The 25,264-nt window shown below is 39.7% G+C and overlaps 1 protein-coding gene across 8 annotated transcripts in view; it reads right to left on the bottom strand.

Annotated features, from left to right (window-relative positions):
* LOC131130920 (voltage-dependent calcium channel subunit alpha-2/delta-1) overlaps nucleotides 1-24,352 on the bottom strand; it is a 76,589-nt gene extending 52,237 nt beyond the window's left edge. For all 8 annotated transcript variants that reach the window (XR_009130121.1, XR_009130122.1, XR_009130123.1 and 5 more), the window contains exons 1-3: nucleotides 24,079-24,352; nucleotides 13,049-13,130; nucleotides 12,863-12,979 (exon numbers count right to left, since the gene is read on the bottom strand). Coding sequence is in view for 5 of the 8 variants with exons in the window: in XM_058075074.1 (XP_057931057.1) it covers nucleotides 12,863-12,979; nucleotides 13,049-13,130; nucleotides 24,079-24,167 (288 nt within the window). In the remaining 3 variants the exon portion in view is untranslated. The remainder of the gene's footprint in view (nucleotides 1-12,862; nucleotides 12,980-13,048; nucleotides 13,131-24,078) is intronic.
* Between the last annotated feature and the right edge of the window lie 912 nt (nucleotides 24,353-25,264).

Below are 25,264 nucleotides of genomic sequence, written 5' to 3'. Positions count from 1 at the left end.
TAAAAAATAATGATCAAACTTTGTTCCAAATAAAATGGTATTAAAAATTTTATTTTTTTAATACACAATGCAAAGGGAAGTATTTTTTTCCACATATATATCAAATATTATAATTATTTTATTTTCATATCTTTACAAAAAATAAAGCTATAATTGAAGACTTTTTGACTATAATTGAAGAATTTTTATTTTATTGTAGTTATTTGTTGTGGTGGTCCGTTGCTCTTTTGTCTTGCTTTCTCCTATTGTGTTTTTTTCCCTCCTGTTGAGCTTGAAATTTATAACTATTTTTTTCTGGAATGTAGCATTGTATAGTCCTTATTTTGACTTACGATGAGAGCACAGACCCAAAGGGGTCTTTCATGGCCAGCTCCACATTTTACAGAGCAGCTCACATTGGAATTTAATATGATTTTGTACAAAAAAATACCTGTACTGTGATAGGTTAAGAACTGGCATAATGTACTTTATTGAAGTTATTTTCTGCTAAATTGTTTTTCACAATAATATAACCAAATATAACCAAACTCTGAAATTCTTTAAAATGCTTTTAGACTGCATTTTTAATGTCCGGCATGTTTACAGAGCATACTGCAACAGGAATTGCGATAATAGTGGAGTACATCACTGTGATTGTTCCAGCATTTACAGAGAGCTCACACAGGCATAATGTGCCTGGAAAATAGTCCAGTTGATGTATAGTGTAATATAGCACTTAACTTTCATCCACTTTCTCACATAATCCCCATCACAACAAGTTGATAATAAAACAAGATGAGACTTTATAGATAGAAAGATGGGATCAGTCTTACTAAGGCTCCACCTCTCTCTCTCTTTTGTACATGCAAAAGAACATCCAAGCCTGAAATCAATGGTCCATTCAAAGCACACTGCTTTCTCCCTCAGACAACAAAGCAATACTCCGCAATAGCAGTAATGGTGTAAAAGATCATTTACACATACTTTTATTCCCTCCACCCCCTCATGTCCGACCATGCCGACGTGAAGAAAGGTTTTTGTCATAATGAGCCCAACAAAAGCCTTAATTATAAAGAGAACGAGGAACTTTGGAGAGGTCAATATAAGAAGTCCAAAAAGAAGGAGAAGGCATTATGAGCTAATTGATTATTGGAGGGTACAGTCCAAAGAGGAAAAGCCCAGTGACCGCAGACCTCATTAAAACCTGAGAACAAACATTTCCGGTCAGACAGATCGAAATAGGAAATGTCTATTTACTAATAATAGCGTGTAGGTGTAAGGAATAAATTTCCATTATCGACTATTGGAAAATTAACAACCATTCATTCTGGATTTCTGTTTTCCTGCCAGTCTTATGTGAAGCCCAACAGTGATGCAGTCATAGCAGATGTTTTCATGAAAGTAGCTCACCTTCCCATAGCTGACACTGAATCAACAGTGCTTCTACTGGTGGCAACCAAGCCGTACTCTCCATTTTGCCACACAAAAGATCCAGTAATAACATAACGTAAAACAGGGAAATTACAAGGAAAATCACAATGGAAGATTAGTCATAAATGAGAAAAGGTAAAAGGGAAGCACCGGAAATTAAAAACGATTGACCCAAGTGGGCAGAGCGACCAAAGCCGACATCAAATCTTAGACAAAGAGGATCAGACAACATAAAAAATGTTGATTTTAAATTCCAGTTTGACAAGAGGACTGTGGCAAAGGGCCAGCAAGAAGGCCACAGAGGAGGGAAGGCGATAAAAAAGAGAACGGCGGCCCTGTGGGAGAGCCATCCAGCTCCATGTGACCTCCTCTCTTGCTCGCTCTCTCTCCCTGATGTTGAACCATCTCATAGGAAAAGTCGGTCTACAGCTGCTTCCTGTTTGTCTTCCCATGTCAATCTCTGATTCGTCTAACTCTCTTATACTCTCCACCTCTGAGAAATTCTACTGGGATAACATTTCAGCCATACCCTCAGTCATACATGTGATATGTGTGGTCCTCGGGTTACATATCATTTCCTAGACTGTGATGTAAGGCGAGATTTTATGTCCTAAATCATAAATAACAGTTGAGTTTGCTAATGATGTTTTGGCATGATTGTTTGTTTTTACAAACAACACGTTTGTTTTTACCATAGAGACATTGTCCATTGACAGTCAAAGACTATCCCTGAGAAATATGCAAACCAAATATGTGTTTAAATGGAATAAAAAATATTTTAAAAGATCACTCATAATGCATTGCATCTGAGCAACACATTAACAGGTGGACGGAGGCAGCATTGCAGTACCATCCATCATGCCGCTTGTTCTCCAATGAAATGCTTTGCTCAGTCTAAATCTTCCCATAATCCATTGCATCTGAGCAACACATTCATCAGAGGACAAACAGCAAACAAAATGGTGGATGATTCTGCAATGCTGTCTCTGTCCACCAGATGGAGACAGCGGAGCCCAGTGCTCAGAGGGGGGCTGACGTCATTGCAGTGCTTTAATTATTGCATTTCACAAATGCAATGCATTATGGAAAAAAATTAAAGTTGTTTTTCCATTTTTAACCTGTAAATATTGTACATTGGAGTAGTTTCTGCATGATCCTGCTAACTTACAACCAAACAGCCAAAACAACAAACTATAATAAATTGCAAAGCTGCAGTTGATCATTTTAAAATTGCACTTAATAATGTGTGTTACAATAATTATAATAGTGTTACAATAAAAATGCCACCCCCCCAAAAAAATGTTAGTCTGGGGAGCCTCACACCTGTCTCTAATGTTTGTGTTAACTCTCAAACAAATAAAGGCAATTTATTGTCGACTGTTTTCTGTGGACCTTTTTTTTTAGAGAGAAAAAATGTACATTGTCCTTTCTTGTACATAAAATACTTTTTGAGTCATGCTGCTAACAAACACTGGCAAACACATAACTTGGGGGCGGTATAATAAGTTATGTGCATAATATTCCAGACTTCAGGACATGTGTGAGTGTGTGATGCAAGTGTTAGGAAGCAACAAAGTTTGTGTGAAATGTGTTTGATGAGACAAACAGAAGCTAATTATCTCATTGGGCCAGGATCGTTTTGAATTTCTAACAAGTGTGTTAACATAACTTGATGATGATGTACATATTGTTCGTTCAAACGGCTGTTTTGTAAATATTTGGATTTGGAATAAATAGGATGTAATTGAATAGTAGTGTTCTTGCCTTGAAATAATCTGTAAAATATAAAAGACCGGTGTCTTCTACGTAAATGTCAGTCACTTTGGGACAACATAAATATGGTTCTTGAGAAAGTAAAGATTAGTCAAAAATTGCTGCTGGGATTGAAAGGAAATTTATTGTTTTGACTGTTTGATACTGATGATATTCAAAATCAATAAGGATCTTTCTTAGCTATAGATTTGAAAATGATAGAACACTGTATTGGATATTAACTAATCATGCAAAAAGAATGTACAGTATGTGTCTTAAAATGAAGCTAAAGCCACAATAAGTGTTGCAATATAAAGAGCTACAATTTCTTCTAGATGAAAATATGAGGCCTCTCCCAGGGCTACCATAAGTCTAGTTAGAATTCCCCATCTGTGCTACTCCCTCCTACTCCGTCGTTCTGTCTGACAGACACACATACACATGCATTCTCACCAATACACACTCACACAAACACAGACACCTTTCGTCTGCTTAATATAATCAGTGCAGAGCGGAGATGGGAGGTTGAGTAACATCTGCTCTGGAGACTTGCGATATCTCTGATCGTATCATAGCCTTGGCTCATTATATTGACGCGTGCGCACAGACACACAGGCGCACACATGAAAACACCATGATACCGCATCTTGCGCTCATTATGGAAACACTGTGACAGAAGCCAACAGATTAATAAATATATGGCACGCACCTGGGGCACGATGTCTGAGAGACACATTGCACACATTACACAGGAATCGCTTGACACGCTTTCAATAAAACAAATGCAAGAAGTGGACTTAATTATTTACAAGGGAAGATGATATCTGTGTAAATAGAGCAATTAGGGAGTGGTGCGCACAAGCTGTTGTTATAATTCAAACAAACATATTGTTCATGTTGTTAAAAATGCATAATGGCAATGATGCCAGCGTCATGTGTGCCAGATGTCACTTTAAATAGCAGTAATCGATTATCATTAGTCGTAGTGAGAATAGTAGTCATAAAAATAATAGTGTTATTATTCAGGGTTTCCATTAGGGTTTTTTTGAAGCTGCGGTGGTGGGCCGCATGGGAGGGCACACTGCCGCTGCTGCGTCTGAATTGACTTATTTATTCATTAAGTTATTCATTTAATGTTTTTCAACAACCAACATAGCATGAACCGAGAACATTGGAAAAATGTTAATTTGATTGCAAAGTTGCTGAGAATAGCTAAAATAAAATGATGGGTTTCCTTTTGTAACCTGACCTATTTAGTCCAATTGTACTACATGGCTAGTACAAAAGGGCAAAATTTATAGGTTTTCTCTGGGTACTCTGCTTTCCTCCCACATACCAAAAACATTCATGCTAGGTTAATTGGCGACTCCAAATTGTCCATAGGTATGAATGTGAGTGTGAATGGTTGTTTGTCTATATGTGCCCTGTGATTGGCTGGCGACCAGTCCAGGGTCACTCCGCCTCATACCCCATTAATTACATGTAGCCATGGTATTATTCATTTTCAATGGGTACAGAAGGTATTCAAACTCCTTAAAAAATTGTAATGTATTACTAAGGGTGTCAATATTTTATAAATTGGCAAAAATATATATATATATTTTTTCATATCGGTGTTGTTTTCCTTGTCAATAATATTGATATGACGTCACGCTCCACAGAAAAACAATCTTGCAAGCTTAGTACGTCTGCTGTCTAGTCGTCCCTCCCCACTTCATGGTTCGAATTCTGCGGCTTAACACTAGTCACTACGTGTCGGTAATATTACTATAATGTAAAGACCCATCATAATCAGACTTGATCTCGAGCACAACAGACTTTTATTTATACAATAATAAGACAATAATAATAATAAAATACTGCAAATCACTATAAAAACACAGGCTGCTGTTGCTGCATTAACCCACACCAAGCAGACATGCAACACTGACATCACTTTTGGGTCTGGAATCAATTAACCACAAGGTTATAAACATGGGATTATTGTACTCACGTTTCATAATTTGTACTTTATCGGTACTTTGTTCTTATACAGATGTTTGTGCCACTTGGAAATGTGCAGCTTTCCAAATTGTATTGTTAATTTGATTCTTATTTGTGAATTTATCAAGACCACCATCTTTGGTATTGGTGGGCTGACCAGGAAGTGACATAATGGTGATGTGTATATTGCGGATGGACCATGCGAAACTCAACACTGGTTTTCAATGCATTGTTATTTAGAACAAGAGTAACACACTTCACCTTCCGCAGAAACATACTAACATACTGTCAAACAATAGCTCCCCAATGTGTATTGACAAAACCTCGGCATGATGGTTCCAAGTATACAAGAAAATATGACTGGCCGACTTTATAGTCTCTTAGTGCCAATATAGCTTTTCATTTTAACGCAGTGTGCAGAGCCCTTGTGTCTCTTCAGACTATTCCACCATAATGAGGGATCATGTTGGCCCTGTTGGCCGCCTTAGTGATGCTAAGTGTGACACACTATTGGATTCAACTTGTCTAATTTTTCTGTGATGTATTGGGAATCTAGTTCACTACATATATGGCATAGAAAATAAAGAAATAAGTATTCATGCCAAACTTCTGTATATATTTGGGGTGCTCCAATCAATCGGCCACCAGTCGGTATCGGATGATATCATTGAAAAAGGACAGTATCAATATCGACCAATACTTGCTTTATTTGGGGGTGAACACTTGGCAGGCTGTGGTGAGTTTTCGAGGCTCACAATGTGATTATCCATCGGGCAGCGGCTAAAGGCCCGCTCCCAACTCGCTGTACTTACAAGTGTGGGCAAAATTTGGGGATGAGTACCGCCTCAGTACAGATTTGGGAGCATCCAAACACCACCTAGCACTTTTAGTGCAGGAGGCGCTTTTGTTGTGTGCTGGGCTGCCTCTGCAACCACTTCTGACTATGTGAGCATGCACCTATTTTCTTGGTCATGGCTCCCTGAAGGTACAGAGATGTTTTCACAAACCCCCCGATTTGAAATACTAGAGAAACTGATAATATCTATTTATCCGTACTGTAGAGACTGAACTTGAAACTGAAACAAGGAAAATGGAACAAAATGGTGAGCATACTGTCCCATCTTGGCAATGCGGGATGCAAAATATGAGACCTGATGCAGGTAAAAAATTATATTTAAGAATAATTGCTGATATGCCGCAACAAGAAACCAGCAATTCAGCAAACAAATGCTAATGCACCAACACAGCGGGATGCCACGGTCTGAAGTAAATAATCAACACAAAATCAGAAACAGATGTATTTGAGCAGGAAAGTGGATAGAAACAGATGAAACAGAACAGGAAGTCATTACAAACTAGGGGCATAGAAACAGGAACTAAGGCATCAAAGGGAAACTAAACCAAACCATTCAAACGGGCTCACTCCCGCATCGTGACACATACGAGCGTATTCAAGAGTAGAACATGGTGCAAAGGACACCAGTTTTTTGCTGCCTTGGTGCAAAACGAGGGCAGTGTAAAGTAGTATAAATGAAGAAATCATGACATTCATATTGCATCACATTGCCCTAGTTGTTTACTATCTCCACTATATCTAATGTTCACATACGCATTGGTTACCTTTATAGCCATTGTGATTTACTGTATGTAACTTTGCAAGTGTACTCATAAACCAACTACACCCATCCTATTTGCTGCAGAGTGAGCTGAGGTATTACTTTAAGTGGAATTGCAGACCAGCCCATTTGTCACAGCATACTGTCATGTCACACACTAGAACACACATTCATGCAGCCTGTTCAAGCCAAAGCAAACTTCATGTGGCCTCTGATGTCAAACATCTATTAACGCCCACTTAATGTGTGTGTATAAGCTAATGTCTGTCTACGGACTTTTATCAGTTTGCCTTTCACCTCCATAATTCTGCAGCATCAATAATTTAGATTTTAATTAGGCCTCAGGCCCCTTCACACACTTTCAATGTGGTCATCCACAGCCTCCACCCCCCTCTTTCTCATGCCCTCTCAAGGGTAGGGGTGTTTACTATAAACCCCAAACAGCTCAATACCTTTTTGGTAAAACAAACATGTTCTTATGCACTAACCAGCTACTGCACTGAGTACACCTGTACAATACTGAGACAATACTGAGAACGAATAATAAAGATGTGCCAACTATACTGTCTTCACAAAAGAAAAGGAATACGCAGATTGTATTTACACAGTCAGTGTTATTATACTGGACTGTACCATACTGAGAGCTGTTTCTAATATCGTGGATACCTTATTTATTCACACCCCTCCATTTTGTAGCCGGAGTACCCGGAGAAAGCCTATGCACAAGGAGAATATACAAGCTCCACACAGATTGCCTGACAGAGATTTGAACCCGCAATCTCTAATATGCCAATATGCTAAATACATCCTCTGTATGGCCCATTTACCGGACTGCGCTCTAGTCACTTTTACACTCGTATCACCCAATATAATCCAATCCAATCCAAACCAATCCACTTTATTTATATAGCACATTTTATAAACAGTTTCCAAAGTGCTGCACAGACTAGTAAAAATAAAAAGTAATAATCCAAAACTAAAACAGCATTTAAGAAATAAAATAGTAAAATAGATATTAAAATATTAAAAACAAGAAACAAAGCAATAAAAGTATAAAAAATAAAACCAATTACAATAAAAACGAAGAACTAAAAGACACAGGACCAAACGGCTCACTCAGAGTTAAAAGCCAGAGAATAAAAGTGGGTTTTAAGACGATAATGAACATAATAATTGAAAATATGACATTTTAGACATAAATAAGACATAACAAAGCACATGTTAGCATTGACAACGGAAATCCTGTGGTCTCATCAATGTAACGTTATTGACTTGTGTAGAATAATTGTTTGTGGTTAAGTAAGAGACTCATGATCCGCTTCAATTGCTTGATCAATAAGCAGAAAACACATATTCAGTGCACATTCACACAGGAGCTGCTGTCGGCCAAAACTCACACAAGTGTCTGCTCTCGCACTAATATTGTTAGCTGCTGCTAACAATCAGCAAAGCAGTTAACTCTAGCTGGCTGACATCACACACGTCACTTCGAAGGTTCTGCTCTTTAAAGGGGAACTGCACTTTTTAAAAAAATTTTGCCCATCATTCACGCTCCTTGGAGCGCACCTGGAGCACACCTCTTCTGCTGGAAAATACACCATCTCAATGAGAGCAGACATCGTAAGTGTTGGTGCCGTACCTATGCTGCTGTTGTTGACAGAACCAGCATAAATATGTGTATCAATCACCTGGGAAAGACTTGTCAATGTTCTGATAAAATACGCATATTGGCTTTGTTTGGTTTGACATAAAATATGAAAATAAATGTGACAAAAATGACTAGCGCTTGGCTGTTTTAGTTTTGTAAAGGTAGCTCTCACAAGAAAAAAATGTGGTGACCCCTAATATAGCCAGTGGGACATTTAAACATTTACACTGCATGTAGTATGTGAACGGTATTGGTATCGGCCAATTTCACTCATAGATTATCGTGGATTATAGGCAGCATCACACCCTGATCGTAACATCCCTAATTTCTGGTTTTATCAGGAAATGTCCAATATATTTATACTATAATACTGTAATAAACAACAGTAAGTACCTCCTCTCTATTAAATGTCTGAAGCGCCCTGTAGTTAAGTGATTGTTACTGTATGTCACGTGTAATGACGACATTGCTACATTATTTTGTAGACGAGTAAAAGCCATAGTTTGCTCTACTATGCCTACTATACTTTTGTATACTAGTAGTACTTTTTTTGGACCACAAGTTTTATTTATGTCATTAAACTTCAGTGCCACTACAGCCAAAGAGTATAAAAAAAAGAAAATGCACTGATACCTTCACTACATGCCAATGTGAGTGTGCCCATTGGATAAGAAGGCTGAAGCATAGATTGTAAATCCTTTGATAGTGTGCTCTCTCCTAACAGTGTGCAGCCAAGTGCTCATTAATAATGCATGCCACACTCTTCCCACACACTTATTTATGGAAGCATGAGTAGACATGCATAGCCACGCACACAGGTAGCTGGTTAAACCGCTGCCTTTGTCAAGCTCGTCCATCATGCATAGAGTTTGAGATCAGAGACGGACAGAAGTGTGAAAGTTGGACTGCGTTTGACAGCTTACTGGATGATTTATTTGCTTGAATGGGTCTGTCTGTGTGTGTGTGTGTGTGTGTGTGTGTGTCATCATAGCGGTGTATTTGTCATTCATTCATCCATTTATGTGCAACCTCAGGACATAGAAGGCAATATCAATATGCCTTGAGGTCACTCACAGGGCAGGACGTGACATAAAGATGCAATAAAGAGCTAGAGGTGATCGATGTTTTGAGGTAAGATGGACTGTCGGCATTAGGCTTCCTGACCCCTCTATAACCAAATGCCACACACCCTTATAACCCACGCGTCTATCACTCCTAAATTTCCTGTCACTGCTTCCATATCAGTAGTTAACTTAGAATACATGAGATATTTACTTGGCAGAAGATGTGTTTATGAACTAACTCAGTCTGCATTACTAATCAGACGACCATGCCTTCTCAAAGCACTAAGGGAAGGGTGCTACCAGCGTCCACTGAATGCATGAAAACAGAATCTCGATGACCCAGTTTTATGGGAAAAAAAACAAAACCTCCTCAGGGTCAGAGCTTTCATTAGCTCACTGAATTCCTGCTTTTATGTTGACACGACTTCACTTGTTTTTTATGAGAATTTATTAGAATATTGTAAAAGAGTAAGTCGTTTTAATCCCTTTGTGAACTATTACTATACTAAAAACTAGAGATGAGGGAGTACACCACTAATTGTATCTGTTCACCCATCTAAATGATCTGTATCCGTGTCTGTACTCAATGGGAGGGGCATAAGCCAAAAGGGAGTGTGGTTTATCCACAAATGGGATGTGCTTTCATCGGCACATTACTTTAAGTTTGAAATTGACAAGAATTGATGAGAAGTTGCTGTATTTATTATTCAGCTGTATGTGTACTCTGCATGTGTGTAAGTGATCTGTAAGGCTTTATTGTTTAAATATGATTAATGAAGCCTGTTAAGCTTATCTGTTTGAAGTTGGTGATTTATGCAAACATCCAATGATGGAAAACAGGGAAATAATTTGTCAGCCTTGTTCACCGTATTTTTCTCAAAAGTACAGCGTTCAGTAATACAAACATATTTTTCCAAGTCACTTTATCTCACCGGCCAAATTAGAAGAGAGCAGACAAAAAACAAAAAAAAACACAGGCAAACACAATGAGCTGTATCCAGCTCTTTCTTGTGAAATGCACCGGGTACAAAACAAGTTTAAGATTGCAACGTGTATACTGCAACATATTGAGAAGGGTGCAATATTTTACCACGTAGGCAAGCTGAGGAAAACCTAATAAAGTGGAGCCAGTGAGCAACTTGCCAATTGCACCGTGCACGTGATTGGGGCACCAAATCTACTCCATGGTTAGCACCTGCAGCCTCGGTCTGGAGAGGCGCAGTCACTGTGTGTGACTGGCCAATCAAAGTGCATGAAGAGTGAATACACAATTGTGGATAATAAAGAGATGCATTAGCCGTAACGACTAAAATAAAAATGTGTTTAAAAGACAAGACAAGACCAAAATGCAGACTAGTGCAACAGAAACAATATAATAACGGTAAGAAGAACTACTTGTGATGATTTCATGAGTTCATTTAAAACAAAAAACGGTACGATACACACAAGTTCACACCAACAGCTGAGTAGCGCCACGAACATTTTCAAATGCATGCAGAGATATGCATACTGCACATTGTGGCCTCTGTTGCACAGTCCAGTGGGCCCTGCGTATTTATGCTCTTATTTATTGTATGTTGTCTTTTATCTTGTATTTTATATTGGTGTTTTTATCTCCTGTACAGCAACCTTGGGTGTCCTGAAAGGCGCTTTTAAATAAAATGTATTATTATTATTATTATTAAAGGCAATGAGAAGCTTTCGTTTAATTGGTTAAGATTACACTGTGCTGTGTTATACTCTCTCACGCTTTCTCTCCTCCCTCTTTGCCACTTGCGCCGGTGGAAGGGATGGAGGAGTGGAGACTGTGCTGCGCCAGACTCCGCTGCGCCAGACTGCGCTGCTCACAAATATTCACAAAGTGCGCTGGCCCCACCCCATTGTCGCGGCGCAGGCGCAGCTCAGAGCAGGTGCTCTACAAAAATAGAGCCCTATAACTCAAATGTAATCAAGCATTTTCTTTGTGTGAGAAATAACTGGTCTATGTAATATTTGTGTGCCCTTTCAACAGTTTGTAAGGGATGTCCTCTGCGGTGTTGTATTTCATTGTACTGGCAGTGAAATAGCAATTGCTGTAAAATGTTTATTCCTTGCTACTTTGAAAACCTTTTGGCACTGAACAGGATCTCCCATACTGCCAGAGGATTATTACAACATCAGGAGTGCAGCGGCTTCCTCTTAGAGAACAATGGTGCTTATTTATCATAGGAAAAGCAAACAATCCAATTGAATGTCCCTTGGGATAATGAACACTCGGCCAACCAAACAATTCAACATATGATTCAGTTAATTAAGAGCCAGATGGCGGTGGAACTGGAAAGTGAATGTTTTGGGAAATAACACGGTAATCAACTCAAGTAAAGATGTTTGTTGAAAGGCATTTAATAAATGTAATTATGAATATGATGTAAACCATTTCACATTTACAATTACGACTCAATTTAGTTTAGGTAAAATTATAGACCAATAATCCCACTCTATAGCCCAACACAATTAAGTTTGCAAATGCAGCATCACTGAAGCTCAGTATGTTGCTGTAGTGAGGAAGCCCTAATTTATTTATTTTTTATTCTTTGAGCAGCGGGTGTACTTGGATCCAATTACATTGCAATACAAAGTACAGTGTAAGAGTGATCATGCTTTACTTTTACTTTTTCAAATCTCCATAACCAGAATGGGATTATTCTCAAATTGAGTATATATTTCATTTTTATTTTTGTGTGGTTTATTTATGTGTAATTGTCTCAGGCCAAGTACTAACAGGAGGTGGTCCACGTGGTGACGCGCATTGTGGCCTCTGATGAGCAGTCCGGTGAGCCCTGCGCATTTAAAGACAATGAGAGGCGTTCATTTGATTGTTAAGATTGCACTCGGCTGTGCTAAACTCTTTGATGCTTTCTGTCCTTCTTCGTTGCCAGTTGGACCGGTGGGAGGGATGGAGGTGCGGCTACGCCGGACTGAGCCAGACTGAGCCAGACTGAGGCGGACTGCACCATTCACGAAAATTGCAAAGTGTGTTGGCCACACCCCGTTGGCACGGGCACGGGGCGCACAGGGCAGGTACACCGCAACTGCCCCTGGCTTACGGAATCAGAGCCCTGTGGTTAGGACATTGAGTCCTAACCACAATGTCAGTTAGGTCCTTTCTCCACCAACACTGAATTGAGACATTGAAAAGTAGGTCACTGATAGTGTAATTCATACGGTAGACTTTGGGTGCCGCCGCCTAATGACCAAAGTCAGCTGGAATAGGCTCCAGCTTCCCTATTAATGGAGTTACACAGTATTCGAGGGACAATGTTTGGTGTTTCTCTGCATTAGTCCTTGTTAGCAGGCCAACGTTCCACCTCCACACAGATGGTGAGTTCATTGAGTGTTTCCAGTCTTACCTCTAAGGCTGCAGACCTCTTGCGGAGCAGCTGTTCAATGTTCCTGGCTGCTCTGGCCACAAGCTCCTCTGCATCATTCTGTTCCACAGTGTAGAGGTGCTTGTTTCTGAGAAAGATCTACACCCAAAGTCACATATTAGTGCAAATAAATGTTACGTGAATTGACCATTAAAGATTTGGTTGTACCTGGGTTAGACTCTTGCCAGCTGTGGCCGTGTCTGCAAGGGTGACAAGCTCTTTCTGCATTTGATCAACCCATTCTTTAATCCTATTGGACAGAGCAACACACAGTGACCACTTCAGAAGAGACATCACAGTGCAATTAAGCTGTCAATCAAGTTGGCCCCATAGGTGCCAAGCCGCTCGATCACGGGACATCAAAACAAACAAGGGATTCATCAGGTAAGGTGTCATGTAAAAGGTCAGACAATCCAATTTAAATCACCACGATCAAACACAGTGTCATCAGTAAAAGCACGTCAAGTCACGTCATCGAATCCAATGAGAAAGTCTGCTCATTGGAATACGCATCAGCTTGAGTGCTGACAGTGAAGTAAAGTGGAGGGCGAGGGAGGAAGTGGAGAGATAGCTGATATGCTTGTCTGTATGTCAGAGGCCTCCAGGGATGTCAGGTCTAGCCTTCAGGTGTCACGCGATGGATTACACAACATTTGCTGTCTGATGAGCTACTCTCATCTGGACCGTGCTGACAGAGTCGATCAGTCAGAGCCTCTGATTGCAGCAGATTGAGCTGGACGGGTATGACAAATAGTGTACCTGAAGCACTGTACCACATGGTCATTTGTTAGGATCATCAGACCCGTCAAAGGCAAGATAAATACTTGACTGTGGATGGATTATTCACTTTTCTGGCCTCAGTGCAGTTGCAGTTAGCAAATGTATGGGCACCCAATCCAGACGTATGTAATATAGAAATTTTTCATTTTTTGTTCAGCTACAGGGCAAATTTATCAAGTATATAATTTTTTTTACATTTGTATCAGGATTAAAAAAAATGTCACCGAATGTTCTGAACTCCCTTTTGCCCAGTTATTAATGATAATCGCTACATCGTCCAGGTCTTCCCAATCTCCTGACTGTGCGGCCTGCATGCGGTCTTGCAAATAAGCAAATGAGCCAACATGCAGTCCGGGTTACCGTTACCACAGTCTGTGTACTGCTAGCTGAAAATAGTCTTATAATCTTATAGTGTAGGTAGCATGCCTGTTTTAGGATGACTTCATGGAATAAAACAAAACCATATTTCAAGAAATGCGATCATGCTACCCCAATTGAGTTGTTGAGTGTCTGCACAATGCTGTGCACCATGCATGTTACGGAACAAGTTTACCACAAGCAGACATATCGACCTCACATACGTATAATTAATGTAACACCTTGAAATAGCCACACAATTTCAGCTAGCAGAGTACAATTAGTTTATATATAAGGGATGTTGTCGGGTGTACCGATGATATCATGATTATGCATGCGCATCAACAGTGACTTGCTGTGTTACTCCCTAGATGCACGTCATACTGAAGTACACACAGCAGAGTAAGCATGGAAAAACCAACATGCTGACCCACAGGATATTTCAGACCAAATGTAATGGCTGTTGTGTATAAGCAATACATTATTCGAATACATTAAGCTCGATACAACTGAGGAAGATACAAACTATTGAATAAGACCAAAAGGCCAGACAAAAAAAGGAGGAGGGATGTGTCATGGACGGTATGCAATATATGGGGAGAATACTTAGAGTACAGGATGAAAGATGAGACCATTAACAAGCAGAAGAACACCAGCAGGGAAAGCACACAAAGTGAAATTGTTTAGGAGAAACTTGGCTAGGTGAACAAATTGCAGTGCAAAGCAGCTGTTTGCCTTTAATTCCCATAGCCAGATGCTTATGGACAGCACTGCAGAATGAGCAGACTGCAACTGTGAACAAAAATCAACTGTGCAGATATAACGCACTGTTTGCTCTTGTATGTTGATGTTGATGATGCTGGATGACCTGGCAACCATGTATCTTTAAATGCAGAGACCCAATTTGACGATGGAACTGTTAATCACACTCAAAAAAGAAATTAACGGTTGTAGACATCCACAATGTAGCCTTTGTATTCTTCCTAAAATTATTGTGTAGTCTAACACACAAATAAGGGTGTGTTTACTTAACAATACCTTGGGATACATGGGATGGTTTTTACCTGTATTGATTTTTTTTTTTAAGTTTTAAAGGAAAACTGCTATTTTTTAGAATTTTTCCCATCATTCACAATCTTTATCCACATGTCTTTTCTTTTCTATGTATACGTTTACGTATTGAAATGCAACTTTGGGTGTAGTTGCTGGCCAGTTAGTAGCTAGCTTGTGTTATAATAATAACAATAATGTTATTAACAAAATAACACAAAAAAAGAAAACATGTGTTCATGTCTCACATAATGATTGTAGATGATGGGCAACATTTCAAAACAGTGCAGTTTTTCTTTAAAGAAACATAAAATTACTAATTCTCAGACTATTTTTCTTTTACAACTGGACTGTTCAGGTTTTTCATACTAGATGTCTGCTCACCTGTCAAAGTAGAGCTGTCCGCTCCTCTGTGACATCACAAAGCAACACCGTCTAAAACCGAGCGTTTCGAGCCATCCAAAACTTCTGTCAGGGCTCACTTCCAAATGTACATACCTCATTATCTGTAACTTTGGCATCATTTAACACAAGAATACAACATTCTGACTACATCTATAGATCAGAAAAAAGGGAAAAGCATAATAGGTCCCCTTTAAGGGAGGAAAAAAAATCCAAACCTAGAAACAACTGCAATCAAGGGTTAACGATAACTTGCAAAGAGTCTCTTACAGCACTGTGGAGGAATTTTGGCCCACTCATTTTTGCAGAATTGTTGTAATTCAGCCACATTGGAGGGTTTTCAAGCATCTTCTTTCTCTTTGGGCTTTTCCCTTCAGGGGTCGCCACAGCAAATCAATCTCCTCCATCCAACCCTGTCTTCTACATCTGTCTCTCTCACACCAACTACCCTCATGTCCTCCTTCACTACATCCATAAACCTTCTCTTTGGTCTTCCTCTACGCCTCCTACCTGGCAACATCATTCTACCAATATATTCACTAGCTCTCTGCACTCTCCTCTGTTTTAACAGTAGACAATCACTTTTTTTTACCCTTAATAATTATACGAGTAATTATCTGAAACATTTAAGTGTGACAAACATGCAAAAACTAAAAGATCAGAAAGGGGCAACTATATTTCAAAATATATAGAAACTATAAACTAAGATCTTAAGTAACGTGGTGTCTAGGCTGCAAAATCACACCAATCTCAGAGACAGTATGTTTAATACATTTTGGAGTTATTTAAATTGCAATGCAACTAGCATTCATCCATGCCATGCTCCCATTTTAATTTCGCACATACAGTAAGTACATATAATACAGAAACTGACCTGCCGAGCTGCAGCATATTTTTGGAATATTCTCATTTATGCTATTAACAAAATCATGCGGTTCTCCTTTATTCTCTTGGGCATAGTGATTGTGGATGAATTAGCATTTCAGAGGAGCACAATTAGTCATATTCCCAGTTTGTATGTTAATGAGGACTTCTCCAACTGTGAGAGCTACTGTACAGTAAATCACTTGTGTGTTCCAGTTTGAGATTATGTCGCTGAGTGTTTTCAAAGAATTGGACATCCCTTCTGTGTGCTGTTAATAACTGAAATAATGTATTTCCACCATCCCTTGACTAACATACTGGAGTATTTTAGGACAGTTGAGGCCCACAACGAAGTTGACATCATAAAGATTAAATATGATCCATGCATGAAGTGGTGAGCATATGTCACAAAAAGTATTTGCGCTTGTTTTAGAATTGCAAATATCATATAATAATAAATTATATAATGTGTATTTTCTTTATATTTATATTATAATATAACTGACACCTCCTTCAGGTTGAGACAGGTTTTATTGTTTTCCTTTTTTACTACTAACACTAGTTAACATACTTACAAACTGATTACTTCTATTCTATGCGAATAATTGTTTTGAAATCCGAGCAAATCTTGAAAGGTTATACTGTGCCCTTTTCAGCTGGGTGCCGGGGGGGCTGACTCTGTCCCACAGAGGATATCAAACTGGCCCACGACTGTATTCTCTTTCCACTTAGAAAAAATTTAAAATCCTGTGGATTCATTTAATCCTAACAAAATTGCATTACGTTGCTTAAATCAACATCAACACATTATCTTTGGCATAACTGACCATCTACTGTTTGCTCATGGGCAGGGCAGTCACTCTTCTGTATTTCCTCTTTGTTGATGGAAATGTCTGCTCACTATTTGAAGCTTCATAGTAAGCAATGTTCCTATTACAGTATGTAGTAGATATCAAATCACTCAAAACTTGCACATTTTTTACTGAACCATAATTCGTGAGTATTCCTCTGTTAACGCCTTCACTTACTCTGCTGCTCGCTAAGTTCAAAAGGAAACCAGGTAACGGCATTAATTGTGCAACAGATTTGCTCCTTGCCTCAAGTCAACTCTCCTTTCCACTTTGTGTTCCTGTCTGAGCTGCTCGATCGCTAATGCAGAGCCGAGCACTCGAATAATCCAAGCAGTCACAAATCTAGTCTCACTAGACTCACTTTCGAACGCCGGCATGAGGGTGCCGACAAGTGAATCTTGAACCTGACCTGGGCTCACTGGTTCAGTGATTTTTGCTGGGCTTATGAGTTTGTTGCGAGTGTGTGAGTTTCTCAGGTGACATGGACTCTGCATCGAGTGCTGAATCATACATTGACGTCACCGTCATAGTGGATTCTGGAAAGAGAGAATGGGGAAGATGACTAATTCATGTTCTGTATGGAATTATATATATATATGGAATATATGGAACCGGTTTACAATCAAAACAAGATCATTTTACCAACAGACATTCTTGACTTTGTGGCATAATGCTGTATTGTGATGTAATGGCTAAAAAAACAAACAAAAAAAAAATAATAATAATAAAATATATACGTATATATATACTCGATATATGACCGATATATAGTGGTTAGCGCGCAGACCTCACAGCTAGGAGACCAGGGTTCAATTCCACCCTCAGCCATCTCTGTGTGGAGTTTGCATGTTCTCCCCGTGCATGTGTGGGTTTCCTCCCACATTCCAAAAACATGCTAGGTTAATTGGTGACTCCAGATTGTCCATAGGTATGAATGTTAGTGTGAATGGTTGTTTGTCTATATGTGCCCTGTGATTGGCTGGCGACCAGTCCAGGGTGTACCCCGCCTCTCGCTGAAGACAGCTGGGATAGGCTCCAGCACCCCTGCGACCTTCGTGAGGAAAAGCGGTAGAAAATGAATGAATGAATAATTAATGATGAGAGGCGATGTATGTCACCTCCGGTGTGAAGCACCCATCTATGAAATGTGGTTGCTCGTTCAAGCCAGTGCAGGTCTGGACTACACAGATCAACTTTGAAATAAATGACAACTTTTCAGAATGTGTTGAGTGCTTGTGTTTAAAATGTCTTTCAGCGTGTTGTGTTGTTTCTCACCACATATGAAGCATAAATGTAAGCCAGAGAAGACAAAGGCATCTGTCTATACAGAATTAAAAACCTCTGTATGTTGTATTTGAATATGCTTTTCTGTTGTGTCTTATTCATTCAGCTTTATTTTGACTTTGTGTGTCCTACTACAAAGCGTCTTTGAATACCTTGAAGAGCGCTGTACAAATAAAATGTATTCGATCAGTATTGACTGATATCAGTGAAAAAGCATGGTATCAATATCGACCGATACTTGATTTAAAATGTCGATCCCCTCTGCCCCGACTGCAGCATTCAGAACAACTATGTCTGCTGTTTGCGGGACTTTGTGAGAGTGACATGAGTTTCACATCCTGCAAAATGTCCCTCAAAATATGTCTCACCAGTGTGGCACTTGTGCGGCATATGGCAGGGTGTGGTGAGTTTGAGACTCGCGATGTGACGATTCGTCAGGCAGCGGCTAAAGTCCCCCATCCCAACCCACTGTACTTGCAAGTGTGGCCATAATTTGAGGATGAGTATTGCCTCAGTATGTATTTACGAGAATGCAGACACCATGTAGCACTTTTAGCACGGGAGGAGCTTTCATAGTTTGCGGGGTTGCGTCTGGCTCCGGATGACGTGTGACGCGCGTACCCTCTGCAACCACTTCTGACTCTGTGAGCACGCACGTGGTGGGTGCACGTCTGTCTCAGCATCTCAGTATCTTTGCTTTCCCATAAAGAATTTAGTTGAATTTAGTTATACTGTATTATATTGGAAGTAGACCAATAACGTTAAACTATGTTTCCATATATAAATCCCCTGAGGGGTTGTATTGGCTACAATGTTGAGGCTGAGTTAGTTATTGAGTGCTGACTCAACCAGGTCATCCAGGGTAAGCTCCACCTCCATGTAACTAACCGGGCTAATGATAAAGATAATTCATATAGTATCAGAAAATTGTACATTGTATTGCTTTCCATTAGGTGAAGGAGAACAGGGAAGCTACTGTTTCATCAAACAAGGGAATGCATGGTGTAGGTGAGGATTAATTGTTGGAAAAGCATAAAGAGTATGAAAATAATTGCTGTTAAGCTGAGGTTAGCAGTATTCTTTCTGCTCTGCTTGCTATGTTTTGATTACTACAGCCACTAGTACAACCTTCTCTTAATTAAACACAGGCACAGAAAATGCAACTGGGTCAGACACTGGCACACATTGTTTTTTTTCCCCCCAACACAGGAAGAGCAAATGGGAGCAAACAGAAAGAGACAATACTGAAAAAGGACAGACAGATGTTGTGATACTGTCACTTTGGAGGGAATAATAATGAGCTGGCCCGTGGAGTGTACCTCAGCAGGCGGCTGTTTAAATGACTGCCCAATTTCTAATTGCACTGGCAAAATACAGCAGCAGGCCAGTAGTTTAAAAGTGGGCATGGGAACATCAGCAGCTTCCAAAATCATACTGGAGAGTAAAAAACAAGCAAAACACCACAATCGCTGTAGTATGCCATGGAGTGATAAAAAAAAAAAAATTAATTTTAAGTTAATTTTATTTTAATAATAAGAATAATTTGAATTCGATTTTTTTATTTTTTTTTATTTTTTGTTAATCAATTGTCCTATTAATTGACAATTATTTTGGTATTCCATTCATCTTTTTTTATAGTGTCATTAATGAACATTCACATGTAAACATTTCACCCTTGAAAGCAAACCTAATATTTTTTTGTTTTGGAAAAATTCACATCAATCAGCTTCAACAATTGGTTTGGCCATGCTTGATCCGAGTGTTTCCATGAGGCTATTAGGACATTCCTCAAGTGGTGAAGATGGCTTCACGAAGGGCATCAACTGTCTGGAAATGATGGCCATTTTTGTAAACTTCCCTTGCCATCCGTTCCCAAATGCTCTCTATGGGATTTAAATCAGGGGAACATGCAGGATGGTCCTAAAGAGTGATGTTATTCTCCTTGAAGAAGCCCTTGGTCAACAAGCAAGCATTGTGAACTGCAGCGTTGTCCTGTTGTAAAACTCAGCTGTTGTTACACCAGGTGCCTCAGTCATGAGGAATGCCCACTGTAACATCTCCACATAACCAGCCACCATTTGACAACCCTGCACCACCTGAAACGGGCAGTTTTGTGGAATTGAATCAGTTTTTTTTTGTTTTTAAAACCCTTTTACCGCAGATGTCGTCTAATGCTTATGGTGCAGCAGTCTGCACCAGTAAGGGTCTTACTGGTGTCTTGGGTTGAAGACGGCCCGGCCCTGTGTCTTCATAAACAGCCAATTGGATCGTCCGGCTCAGTGCAGTTGTAATTTTTTAGGGTCTTTTTTTTGGCCACTTGAATTTCTTAGACTTTTTTTTAATGACTGTCTTACTGCTTCCAACCTCAGCAGTAATGGCGCGCTGCGCGATGCCTTGCTTATGCAGCTCAATCCTAGCACATTCAAGAAGAGAAAGCTTCTTAGCTTTGGCCATCAGGAAGGCATTACCGTGTGAATGCCTGACAGAAAATGACGATTTTGAGCAGATTTTGCTTTTATAGCCTGTGGTCTTAAACTTTTGATCAGGTGAAAAATAACCTTCCATCCATCTATCCATGTTCTATACCGCTTATCCTTGCGGATATGCTGAAGCCCTGCTGTCTTTTGAGCGAGAGGCGGGGTACACGCTGGACTGGTCGCCAGCCAATCACAGGGCACAGATAGACAAACAACCATTCACACTCACATTCATACCTATGGACAATTTGGAGTCGCCAATTAACCTAGCATGTTTTTGGAATGTGGGAGGAAACCGGAGTACCCAGAGATAACCCACGCACACACGGGGAGAACCTTCAAACTCCACATGGAGAATCGAACACAGGTCTTCCCGATATCCTGACTGTGTGGCTTATGTGATCAGGTCTTATATTTTGCCAAAATGTTCCGAATTGAGTGATTCTACTATGAATAAATGAGCGTATTGATTTGTATTTACTTATGATACGTAACCTCGGATAGTTACAATAACAATGCAGAAAAAACTACAACAGCTAGTCTTGGTTCCCTCCGCTATACTCCCCTCCTCATCCATTTATTCAACAAACTATAATGATGGATGAACTGAGGGTTGCAACCACCTCATTTTAATTTCTTTTGCTTCATCTCTTCTGTGGCTAAATAATCCATTTGCATCTCATCAGAATGCACACGGAGCGCAGACATATTGTAGCCATGATGATGAAGCCGCTCATTGCTGTGGTGATAAATGGCAATGCAGACAGATATGGAGGGTACCGTAGTTATTGCTACAGTTATTAAAATGTACTTGCATTCATTGCTTAATAATTGTCATCCACATAGTCAAGAAGTACGTTTAAAAGTCTTTGGGGATTTGAAAGGAAACTGTGATGGAAATAGAATGTTCCTAAGAGACAAAAGCGTTGGAAAGCAGGGTAATATGAGGTCTTTTGGGAAGACTTTCGACAAGGGTGTGGAATCTGTCCGTGGGAATCCACAACCACTGTTCATGTGGCTGAAATGTGTTTTTTGTTTAAAAAAATAAACCTCTTGTGTAAAGTCTTTAGATATGTCAAAAGCAAGATTATAAACTAAGACAGTTGTAGCATGTGACATTAGTTTTACCGTAACTTTGCTTCATTAATAGAGCCAATACCATATTCATGCATTGAATAGAAAGAATAAACGTTCAGTCATTTTCATAATTTTCAACTGCTTGCCCTTTTCTAGATAGTTTCTCTAAGGTTCAAGGGAAATATCTCTAGAGTAGAAACTCCTGTCTCCTGCAATGACAAAGTCAAGTGTTTTATTACCTTGATCTTAGCATAAATTAGTATTATTAAATAAGTACCTATAACTATAATCACAATTACTATGGCCGCAATGGAGCATCTGTCTATCCAGTATAATTGCAGAGCCACTCACATAGACAAAGACCTGAGATGGGAAGGAAATACAGACGTGTAGTGTGCTAATCATGTGCGGGACTATGACACCACGCATGACACACATTGGTTCATTCAATACATCAATACTGCAAACAGGATTTTGGCCATTGACTTTAATGTCACTCACATTTTCTCATTTTCACACGAGTCAAGATGCTGTTCAACCAAATTTAGACATTAATGAGAAGATTCATATTGATTTGATGTGTCAAGAGCCTAACCGATTACTCGATTAATCAAACAATCTTCAGATTAATCATTATTTGCGGGCCTAAACGTGATACTACAACTTTTGTAATATTTGTATTGCAATCACTACCTATACATGCACTAAATAAATCTGACTTGGTTGAGAACCAGCTTTTGAAACACATGTAAACACCTTAATTTGATCGTGTTCAACTTTAACACATTCTGATTAACACACATTGAAACCCAGATCGATTTGGCATGAATACACGATCAACCGAGCGTGCACCACTCTCCGTGGAGGATCATGGCTCAGCCCTTGACAACATTAAATTCACAAGGGGAGAAGACGAAGCCGGGGGGAAGGGACTGTTTACACCAACAAGGAGGCCATGAATCGCATGTCTAGAGGTTGATTCGTCTGCTTTCAGTTGCAGGCAGCGTAATGACGTGTGAACGGTTGTTTGTCTAAATGCACTCTGTGATTGACTGGCTTTTGCCCGATGTCACATGGGAAAGGCCTCTGCTCACCGTGACCCTGAACAGCATAAGCAGCAGGTTGAAGTGATTAATTAATAGCAACATTCTATTGTGTGTTTATTTTATTGTCTTATTTTGTATTAAATGTGCTGTCTGCCTGGGTTAGGTACTGCATAAGGGTGTGCCTTTGAATGTGCTTTAAGAATTTAAGCAACCTGCCCTGTTCTTGCTCTGCCATTGTAAGCTATGCCCTATGTAACACACATGCAGGCGCATTTATGTTTGTTATCAGCTAATAATAGTAATTTGGCAGAATATTGAATGTATAGCTTCAACCACACATTGATAGTCGCTTATGTTGTGTATGTTACGCGTATACGAGACAGCCATGAATGCAAGTCATATTATTTTGCCGATGTGACAATTTTTTTTTACATATTTTAACTTCAATTTGTGGCACATAAAGAAATATTTCTCCAATCTGTTCTTTAAAACCTCTCTTACCAATATATGCTAGCAGGTGGTGATGCTCTTATATTTTTTTGTATGTAATTTGGAACCAAATTTGGAACCAAACCTAATATTTCTATGACATATTTATCTATTTATCAGATTTTTTTGCAGCAGTTGAAGAAATACTATAAAAACATTTTTCAAATTACAAAAATATATATATATATCATAATAAAACCTTGCATATATTACAGTACATGTAAAATGTTATGTTATGTTCCATATACTGTATTATAATGCAGGCATGAGTGCAATTACTCCCACTGAGGTCAAATGCAGGACAAACAAGTTCAACAACTTGATCAAAGATGACGATGATGATGACAATGATGACGGTGATGACGGTGATAACAATATGTCCACACGGTGACCCACGCATGCATTGACTGCATAGACAAGACAACCCACGCCAAGCGTCTCGAGAGCCTCATTAAAATCAAGACAAACCCTTGAAAAGAAACGCAGAAAGAAAAGGACTGCAAATAGGATTAAATACTTACAAGAGCTGAGAAGGAAACTGTGAAGCCCACAAGGCGTCCTGGTAGAGCAGGACAAGGAACACACAGGCGTGCACTCTGCAGGTATCCATCTGAAAACAACGTGTGTGTAGATGTGTGTGAGACGGGAAGGAGGAGGGTGAATGTGGCGCTCCCCGCCGCCGATGAATGAGAGAATGAGCAGGCTGAGTGACGCTCCGTCGTCTCCCCCCCCTTGCAGTTTAACTATGACCGACACCTCTAATCTGATCAGCCGGCCACCATGCAGCTCCTACAGGTACTGATGGAGATCCTCTATGCCGCCGCTGTGAGTGGGTGTCTCTCTACCAATCTCTCTTTCTCTCTCTCTAGCTCTCTCTCTCTCCGTCGCTGTGTCTCTGTGGCCCCCAGTGCTTTTCCATCACACAAGAAAACCCTTAAATGATGATTTAACACTACAGTATATCGAAGAAAATCAGTTTTTATATGGTCAAAATTGATTAATATAAGGTACTAAAACTGCATGATCATAAATTATAATATTTAAGAAATATAGCATTACAAAATTAGACCAGCATTAAACCAGAAGACAGGCCGCAAAGATGTATGAGTAAAAGTTAAATAATTTGAAATTAACAGTTTTATATTGCAATGCTGTGTTTTTCATATGATCACAATTGCTATCAAAATTGAAATCAAAGTAGCAATTTTTTGGGGGCGGCATGGCGGTCGAGTGGTTAGCGCGCAGACCTCAACAGCTAGGAGACCAGGGTTCAATTCCACCCTCGGCCATCTCTGTATGGAGTTTGCATGTTCTCCCCGTGCATGCGTGGGTTTTCTCCGGGTACTCCGGTTTCCTCCGTGCACATTCCAAAAAAATAGGTTCAAACATAGGTATGAATGTGAGTGTGAATGGTTGTTTGTCTATATGTGCCCTGTGGTTGGCTGGCGACCAGTCCAGGGTGTACTCCGCCTCTTGCCCGAAGACAGCTGGAATAGGCTCCAGCACCCCCGCGACCCTCGTGAGGAAAAAGCGGTAGAAAATGAATGAATGTAAAAAAAAAAATTTCCATGTCTATTCAGCCATCTAGCTGGCTAAACCAGAGGTCAGCAACCCGCGGCTCCGGCCGAGCTCTGGTTTCCGAAATGAGTATGAAATATCCGACCCACTGCTAGTCCGTGAATGCATGATAATAAATCGTAACTGATT

This window comes from Doryrhamphus excisus, chromosome 6, assembly GCF_030265055.1.
Source record: "Doryrhamphus excisus isolate RoL2022-K1 chromosome 6, RoL_Dexc_1.0, whole genome shotgun sequence".
Classification (NCBI taxonomy): Eukaryota; Metazoa; Chordata; class Actinopteri; order Syngnathiformes; family Syngnathidae; genus Doryrhamphus; species Doryrhamphus excisus.
Note: the sequence above shows the minus strand (reverse complement) of the source record. Positions and strands in the feature narration are given on the sequence as shown.